The sequence below is a fragment of the Pelophylax lessonae genome (genome assembly GCF_965119305.1).
Source record: "Pelophylax lessonae genome assembly, chromosome: 6".
Lineage (NCBI taxonomy): Eukaryota > Metazoa > Chordata > Amphibia > Anura > Ranidae > Pelophylax > Pelophylax lessonae.
The window spans coordinates 9,370,053-9,379,643 of record NC_138773.1 but is presented as its reverse complement, the minus strand read 5'-3'; the positions used below and the strand labels follow the sequence as shown (position 1 = coordinate 9,379,643).

At 45.4% G+C, this 9,591-nt stretch overlaps 1 protein-coding gene across 1 annotated transcript; it reads right to left on the bottom strand.

Annotated features, from left to right (window-relative positions):
* Nucleotides 1-845: 845 nt before the first annotated feature.
* On the bottom strand, nt 846-1,805 carry LOC309558395 (olfactory receptor 1E16-like; the record flags this gene model as incomplete). Its single annotated transcript, XM_082261470.1, has 1 exon — nt 846-1,805. One exon carries the CDS (start codon nt 1,803-1,805, stop codon nt 846-848), a length of 960 nt encoding a protein of 319 aa, XP_082117596.1.
* Nucleotides 1,806-9,591: the final 7,786 nt, after the last annotated feature.

Genomic DNA, 9,591 nt, shown 5'->3' with positions numbered 1-9,591 from the left:
TAGGAGAGCTGATCAATAGCTCTCCTGACAGGGGGGGATCTGTGCTGATAATCAGTGCATTGACTATCAGTGCAGACTCATCAAGGATGCCAACTAATGCCCAACAGGGATGCAAATCAGTGCCCATAAAGGATGCCAATCGGTTCCCATTAGGGATGCCAATTAGTGCCCATCAGTAATGCCTGTCAGTGCCTCCTCATTGGTGCTGCCTAACAGTGCCATCTATCAGTGCCCATCATTGCCCATCAGGGTTACTATCAATGCCCATCAGTACCACCTATCAGTGCCCATCAGTGCTGCCTAGCAGTGCCCATCAGTGCCACCTATATGTGCCCATCAGTGCAGCCCATCAGTGCCGACTATCAGTGCCCGTCAGTGCCACTTACTAGTGCCCATCAGTGCTGCATATCAGTGCCACCTATAAGTGCCCATCAGTGTGGCTCATCAGTGCCCATCAGTGCCACCTATCAGTGCCCATAAGTGCTGCATATTAGTGCCTCTTTATCAGTGCCCATCCGTGCCACCTCATCAGTGCTCATCAGTGAAGGAGAAAACATACTTATTTACAAAAATGTATAACAGAAACGAAGAAAACCTTTAGTTTTCGAAATTTTCGGTCATTTTTTTATTTCTTTAGCAAAAATAAAAAACCCAGTGGTGATCAAATACTACCAAAAGAAAGCTCCAGTTGTGTGGAAAAAAATGAAAAAAATTGGTTTGGGTACAGTGTTGCATGACCGTGCAATTGCCATTCAAAATGCAACAGCTCTGAAAGCTGAAAATTTGCCTGGGCAGGAAGAAGGTGAAAGTGCCCAGTATTGAAGTGGTTAAATGGGCTCAGAATTTTAGCATCTGGTTATGGATGATAAGATTTGTCTTATAGCTGCATTGATATCTTGGTTTCTCAGGGTGTAAATAAAGGGGTTCAGTAGCGGGGTGATGACTGTAAAAAGCAGTGATAGGACTTTGTTCATTATCACAGAATGACCAGGCGGGACCACATAGACTAAAATCATGGTGGTATAATATGTGGACACGACTCCAAGGTGGGAGCTACAGGTGGAGAAAGCTTTCTCCTTTCCCTTGGATGATGAGATCTTAGTGATGGCTCTGATAATAAACCCATAAGTAGATATGATCACAAGGAGAGGGAGCATAGAGGCCACAGATGCTAAGGAAGACACAACCATTTCAACAGTGGAAGTTTCAGAACAAGACAACTTCATGATTGGAATAACGTCACAATAGAAATGATCAATAATGTTGTCTCTACAAAAATCCAAAGTTGTCACAAAAAATAAAGCAATGGACGTGAATTGGGTTGGCAAAGCCCAACAGACAAGGATCAGACAAATACACAACCCGGGACCCATAATCAGTGAGTAATGAAGAGGTTTGCAGATGGCCAGAAACCTATCATAGGACATTGCCGAGAGGAGGAAACTTTCCGTAACTAGAAATGAAGCAAAGAAGAACAACTGCGTGAAACAGCCAATAAGAGAAAAATATGCGCCATTTTGAAGTAAGATATGAAGCATAGGGGGAACAATGTTGGTGGTGAGCAAGATCTCTGCCAGTGACAAATTGGAGAGGAGCACATACATAGGAGAATGGGAAAGTTTAGAGAAGGCCACCAACAAGATGATCAAAAGGTTGCAAGTCAAGGTCAAAGCATAGGTGACCATGAACAGGCTGAAAAAGAGAATTCTGTAGCTTTGGTGGATCCTCAACCCAACAACGAAGACATTATCAATTAACGACTTGTTCTGAATGTCTGGCAAGTGTTGCAGAGCAAGTTCTTCCATGGCTTCAATAAATAAGAAACATAGGTTAGGTTAAATGATTTTATAATTTTATGAAGAGTTTCTTACTGGACCACTCAAAGAGGTTGACTTACTAAAACTGGAGCGTGTAAAATCTGTTAGCCAATCAGCTTTTATCTTCAGCTTGTTCAACCACTTGCCGACTGCCACGCGACTATTTACGGCAGCAGTCAGCCCCTCACAGGCAAAGTGACGTAAGGGTACGTCACTAGCCTGTGAGGCTCTAGGGGGCGAGCGTGCACCGCCGGAGGCACGCTCCCGCCCCAGCTCGCTCCCTAACTTCCCCGTGCGTGTGACCGGCGGACCCGATGTCCGCTGGTCACTCGCGATCGTCCATTACAGAGGGAGAAAGGCAGGCGGCTAATGTAAACAAAGCCGTCTGTCATTCTCCCCTGTGTAAGTGCAGAGATCATACGGTCCTGCTATGTAGGATCGTATATCTCTGTAGTTACACAAACAGCCACACCCCTTTACAGTTAGAAGCACGCCCCTAGGCACACACTTAACCCCTCCTTCTCCAATAAAGTTAACCCCTTCCCTGCCAGTGTCATTATTACAGTAACAGTGCATATATATAGCACTGATTACTGCAGTAATGTCACTGGTACCCCCAAAAGTGTCAAAAATGTCAGTCAGGGGTCCGATCTGTCCGCCTGCAATGTCGCAGTCCCGCAAAAAAAATCGCAGATCGCCGCCATTACTCGTTAAAAAAAAAAAAAAACAATAAAAATGCAATAAATCTTTCCCTTAGTAAACGCAATAACTTTTGCGCAAACCAATTAAAATACACTTGTTGCGATTTTTTTTACCAAACATAGGTAGCAGAAAACAAATTGGCCTAAAATGTTAAAAAATTTAGATTTTTACATTTTTTGGGGGGGAATTTCATATAAAAAAATGTGAAAAATATTGTTATTTTTGCAAAATTGTCGCTCTTTTTTTGTTTATAGAGCATGATCAAAAAATCGCACAGGTGATCAAATACCACCAAAAGAAAGCTCTGTTTGTGGGAAAAAAAAGGACGTCAAATTAATTTGGATACAGCGTCGCATGACCGCGCAATTGTCCGTTAAATTCACGCAGTGCCGAATTGCAAAATAGGCCCTGGTCAGGAAGGGGGTAAAATCTTCCGGGGCTTAAGTGGTTAATTAAGCTTTGACAAAAAACCTGGAAGCTGATTGGTTTCTATGTAGAACTGCACCATATTTTGCAATCTCCAGTTTTAGTAAATCAACCCTAAAGAGCCTTACCTTTAGAAAAAATGTTTTTGCTTCCTCTAAAAATGTATAGGTTGGCCAGGTACTCAACACAATATATTCTATGGTGGCCTTTATAAGGGTCACATCTCCTGAAGTGAGAGACAAGGTACTTTAAGATGAATTGCATGAAAGCTGGGCTTAATTCTCTATATCCGGGCTTACCAGTCTGTTCCTTGGGTATTGCTATGTGTCCTGTGGCAGAACTTTATCTTCCCCCACCCCACCCCAACCCCTAGAGCAGTAATGGCTAACCTTGGCACCCCAGATGTTTTGGAACTACATTTCCCATGATGCTCATGCACTCTGCAGTGTAGTTGAGCATCATGGGAAATATAGTTCCAAAACATCTGGGGTGCCAAGGTTCGCCATCACTGCCCTAGAGTTTTGAATATGCTTTTTTTTCCAGTATTGCTAGTAAAGCCTTTTGTCCTTCTTCCTCATTCATAGATCGTGTTTCATTCATGGAAGGTATACAACAGCTTCTATGAATGGAGGAGGTGGGCAGAAAGGGCGGGCATTGTTGGACACTCTGGATGAGTGCCAGTGACAGGTCCATAGGCTTTATTAACCCTGGGCACACTAGAAGAGGATGGTGGATGTGGTAGGGGGGGAACGTAGGAGGAAGATTTCAAGTAATCCCACAGCCAGTAGCAAAAGGGACATATACTGTAAGATGTTTTGTATGTTATGTCCATTTTGCTGATGTTTTTGGCCAAAGTTAGGCTTTAAAACTAAAATATATCCTTCAGTTAGCAATAAACTTAGTTATAAAACCTAAAAACACACTTTTTTTTTTTTTTTGGAGCCTTTTAAATATACCATTGAAAGTGTTTTATTATATCTGTTTGATAATTGCAAAAAAATCTTGACCTTAATTTTGGTCCAAAATTCAAATCTGTATCTTGTGCACAGCAGTGTTCCCAGTTCTTTATCAGCAACTAAAAAAAAAAAATACCTCTCTCTATGCTGTCTAGATGGGGAAAGGGGAAATTATCTATATTTTAGTAAAAAAAAACAACAAGCCAGGGCTGAGCCCTTTCCTCGTGATTTCAGCCCACAAAAATACAGTGGAAAAAATAGCAAATAATAAATAATAGCATTACGACTGCAGGTTTTTTTCATTGTAATTTTTCCCTGACACACACTTTAAAGGTCTGAACTGCAACATTAGAGGCCTCTGGACCCACCATAACTATAATGTTTTTTTTTTTTTGCTTGTTTTTTATTTTTTAATACATTTTTATTGAAATGTATTGTTGTAATTATAACATAGATGAACAATAAACAGACATTCATTATACCCCATTAGTCAGTCTCGTCATTTTGAGATATTTTGCCAGGAATACAAATATCAGAAAAAAATGTTAAATTGTAAAGAAATTCAAATGATATTAATGTTGCTATTCTGCACACACCCCTGTTTATCCCAATTGGGATCCTTCTGTAAACAGGTACTAATAATAATGTTTTTTTATCCAATTGCCAACTGTGTAACGTACATTTACTGCGGCAGGACGGCTCTATTGCGTGAAATCATGTACCTGTACGTCATTTCATGCAATAGCCTCTAGGTGGCCTGCGCACGCCACCAGACACCGGATTGCGTGCTAGTTGGACAGAGGGGGACCCAATGTCTGCCGGCCACCCACGATCGTTCCTGAGAGAGGCAGAACAGCGATCAGACAGGGGAGAAGATGGAGATCTTGTGTTGCTGCTAAGCAGGAACACAGATCTCTGTCTTCCCCCAATCAGTGTAACCCCCCCACATTTAGAAAGCACCCACTAGGGACACATTTAAACCTTTGCTCGCCCCTGATGTTAACTCCTTCTCTGCCAGTGTCATTGGTACAGAGATAGTGCATATTTTTAAGCACTGTGCACTGTAATAATGTCACTGGTCCCCAAAAAAGTGTCAGGAGTGTCAGTTAGGTATCCGATTTGTCTACCGCAATGTCGCAGTCCCGCTATAAGTCACTGATCACCGCCATTACTAGTAAAAATTAAATAAATAAAAATTCCATAAACATACAGTATATCCCATCGTTTGTAGACGTTATAACTTTTGTGCAAACCAATTATTATACGCTTATTGGGATTTTTTTTTTTTTTAAACTAAAAATATGTAGCAGAATACATATTGGCCTAAATAGATGAAGACATTTTATTTTTTAGATTTTTTTTTTTAATTGCCGTATTTTATAGCAAAAAGAAAAAAATATTTTTCAAAATTGTTACTCTTTTTTTTTTTGTTTATAGCACAAAAAATAAAAACCACAGAGATTATCAAATACCACCAAAAAAAAGCTCTATTTATGGGAAAAAGAGAATATCAATTTTATTTGGGTACAGCGTTGCACCACGCTTAATTGTCAGTTAAAGTAGCGCAGTGCCGTATTGCAATAACATTCTGGGGCTGAAGTGGTTAAGTAGAAATTAAAAACAAATAACAAAATAATTGGTCCTACTAAAAAACATTATATATATATATATATATATATATATATATATATATATATATATATATATATATATGTGTATATCTATATATAATTATATAATAAGTATGAACACTGTGAAAGTGTGAAAGCTGTTGATATAAAAAATGCTCACATAACTCATTTTTTTTTTATACATAATACTGATCAGATGTGTGAACACTTACCAGCGCTGTAATAAAGAAGTAGGGGAATACAAAATAAAAGATAAGATATCACATTGCTAAGAATATCAAATTCTTCAATATGCTGCAAATTTGTTTCTCTTTTTTTTGTAAATAATTCACATTTTGGAAATGAAATGCACATCTGAAGTCTGAGCAGTAGATATACCTTCAAGGTGTGTGAGATGAGTCAGGGAGTTGATGTAATTAGTCTCCACAGAACAGAAAGGCCCCGTGTGTATTTCACAGCTTCGGGACCCTTGGATAAACATCTTTTAATAATGATTTGGAAAGATAATAATTAATCCAACAATGAGGAATATTTTTAACATAAACTAAGAGAGAGAAAATAGCATCTATTGTATTACTACTCAAAATGTTGAATATATGTAACCAGCCCCGACCTTTAACCCATAAAGTTGGGAATGTAAACTTTTCCATGGGCTCTTGCATTAAAATAAAGTATTTTAGGTCAAGTATGCGGCCGCAGGCTGGTATTTGTGGGAGGAGCTAGCGGGCTTTATAGCGCCGCCCCTCCCCTTGACCGGCCTGCTGCCTCGGATCGTCACTGGTCAGGTGTTTCCAGTGATCACCTGACGTCGGATCTCGCTGTTCCTCCTCGTGGACCGGACGTCCGGTCGGGTCGTGCAGCAGGAAGCGCTGCTCGCCGTGCTCCTCTTCCACAGTGCAGCCTCTGACAAGTTGCCTGGCTCTCCCTCCGCTGGTATCCTGTCTGGCTCCCCTGCGTTTGGCCACCGTCTGCTCTGCTGCTTCTGTCGGCCACTCCGCTGCTTTCTCCCCGCTGTTCAGCAGGAGGTCAGGTACGGCAGGGTATGGGGGGGAGGGGGGGGGGGGGTTGGCATCTTCCTGCACACACTGCCTGCCTCCCTGTAGGCCACGGCTATTTTTTCTCCACATACGGTCCTGCACACACTGCCTGCCTTCCTGCAAGGCCACGGCTACCTCCATACACAGTCTCATGCACACACTGCCTGCCTTTCCACTAGGCCACGGCTACTTCACATTTATGTGTCTCTACTCTCATTTCAGCCTCCGTCAGCTTGTCTCCCCCATATCATGTTCCCTGCTTTGTTCCTGGTTGTCACGGCTGTCATTGCTTTGGGGGGGGGTGGCCCGGTTTTACCAGAGGAGGGGGGGGGGGGGTTGGTATGTGAGGGTTGGTGGGAGGGGGGGGCGGGGGGTCTCATGGCTCGCAGGGTGTGCATGTTCTGTTAGGTTCCTTATGATGTTCTCCAGTGGGGGGTCTGGGTGACCCCCCCCCATTTGTTGACCATTTTCCTTTTTCCTTCAGGTTCTCACCATGTCCTTCAATACCGGCATCAGGTACTACTTCAGGTTCAGGTTCCTTGTGTACCTCATGGCTCCACTCATTTTTAGTCTTCACAGACGCTACCCTGGCGTCGCCCATAGACACTGGTAGGCATTCTGTCATTTGCCCCCACCACATCAGTCATCTTTGTCTGGTTGCCCGGTGGTCAGCCCCTTCCAGGTTCTTCAGGCTCTTACACTCCTCATGTGCTTCACCTGCGGTTGCTTTGGTTCTCGTGCTCCGTCACGGCTTCATCACCTCCACGCACATACCACATTTTCATGTTGTCCGTCTTTCTTGTCGTCACTGTCTTTTTCTGCGTCACTTCAGCTGTATGGTTCTGTCATGTATTGCCCCCCCCCCCCTGTAGGGCAAGTCAACTGGCTGTTAGGGTTCAGGCGCTGGCCTTAGACCCCCCCCTTCGTAGCCGGTCCCGCGAGGCCAACCTCCCAATCTCGTCGGAGATTTTTTCGCCCCATGGGCCAAACCAAAGCTAGCGCCTCGCTCCACCCTTCTCATGGGGTTTATAGTTAGGGCCTCACCTGTCACGGCCACACGTTTTGATTCTTTTACTGTCACCGAGAGGCCATCTTTCCCGCCACCACGTCTGTGGCTCACGCCCCTCGCCCAAATCATAGGTAGAGCCTCTCACCGGCCGCTTGGCATCTAGCAGGGCCTCACCTGTCACGGGGTAGTTAAGTTTTTCGCCTCTGGGCTCTAGTTAGCCAGCCAGTGGTTCTCCTATACGTTACGGTCGTTAATCGGTCTTGGGCGTTCTACTTTTTTCTGTTTCCTTCTACAGCGGGCCTCAAGGAGCCACCCTGGAAGATGGATTTTCCTCCCCCTCCACGCCAGCCAGGATCAGCACCCCTGTCAGGTCCGGTACCCCCAGGGGTCTTCGGGTTCCTTCTCCGCTGGGCTCTTACGGGTCTTGGACTATTCCGAAAATCTCGGCGGTCCTACGCCAGAAGGGTATCTCGTTCCCGGCCACTGCAAGAAAAGCGGAGCTGTTCAGATTGATGATGGAACATCCAGAAGATCCGGGACTGGGCACCAGCTCTCAGGGCTGTTCATCTGCCATACAGGGAACCCTGGACTCCATCCTATCTTCCCTACAGTCCATCGGCGATAGACTGACTAAGCTGGAGGACGCCAGTCCGGCCCAAGGGGGCCCCCCTCCTTCCTTGCCGGTCCCAACCCCAGTTCCTGCTAGTGATCAGGGTAGGCCCCCAGTTCCCATCTTGCCTTCTTCCACGGTTTCTCCTATTATCACCCCGGCCCACTTGGTCCCCGCGGCTCTCCGCAAGGATATCTTGGAGGGGAAGGATGTCAACCTAGTGGTTCTCCTCATTGCCTCCCAGGACATGGTCGAAAGTAAGGTCTACAATTACGGTGATTTGTCCGTAGTCATGAAGGCCAGGGACCCCCGGCTTAATAAGAAGCTCACTATCCCCGAGTTTGTCCTGGCCTTCGGCATCTACAGGGACGTTTTGTGTTCCGTTTACCCGCAGCGGCGGGAAGAGTTAGATCTCTACTTGCATAAGATAGTGGATTTAGGGCACAAATACGGGGGTTTTACCTTCTTCGACTTTCATAAGTCAGTCTCGGCCAAGGCGGCGGCAGCCTTGGCTCAATTCAATGTTCATGTGGATTGGAGTCTACTGGATACCGAGCTCTTCTGCAGGCACTTCGCAGGCTTGGCACCTCCCTCCTGTGCCACATGCTCCTCCACTTCACATTCTGCCAGCCTTTGCCCCATGGAGGCTGTATCCTCCCCGGCCGGGGTCCCAGGGGGGGGGCTGGCAGGTCAGAGCAGCGTGGCCTTAGGGATAAGCTGGGTCGTCCCATAGTGTTCTTAGGTAAAGCCCATGTTTGCAATAATTTCAATGGGGGGGCGTGCAGCTTCAGTGCTTGCAGGCTGCTCCATGTCTGCTCCATCTGTTTCAGGGCTCACACAAAATCCATGTGTCCATCCAAGATGTACCCTAAACAATGACTAACCGGGGTCAAGGTCGAGGTGCTGGAGTTTTACCTGCAGGCTCATCCGTCTCCACACCTGGTGGAGTATCTGATTCAGGGGTTCTTGGGTGGGTTCCACACGGGGCTGGTGTCTCTTCCCACGGGGACTCTGGAATGTCCCAATTTACTGTCGGCCACGGAGGACCCGGAGTCGGTAGATCTACTACTTGAGAAGGAAGTGCAGGAGGGGTTCATGTTAGGCCCCTTCCCGGCCCCCCCCTTCTCCTCTTGGCGTACCAACCCGATCGGTATTGCCACAAGCAAATTCACCAATAAAAAACGCTTGATTATCGACATGTCGGCTCCTCATTCTTCCACCAACCCCAGCCTTAATTCCCTTATTCCTTCGGCCGAGTTCTCACTCCACTATGCTACCGTGGACAATGCCATCCAGGCCATTTTAGGGGCTGGCAGGGCTGCCTGGCTCAGTAAAACGGATATTGCCAATGCCTTCAAACTGCTGCCTATTCACCCCTCCTTATGGCACATCCACGGTGTAAA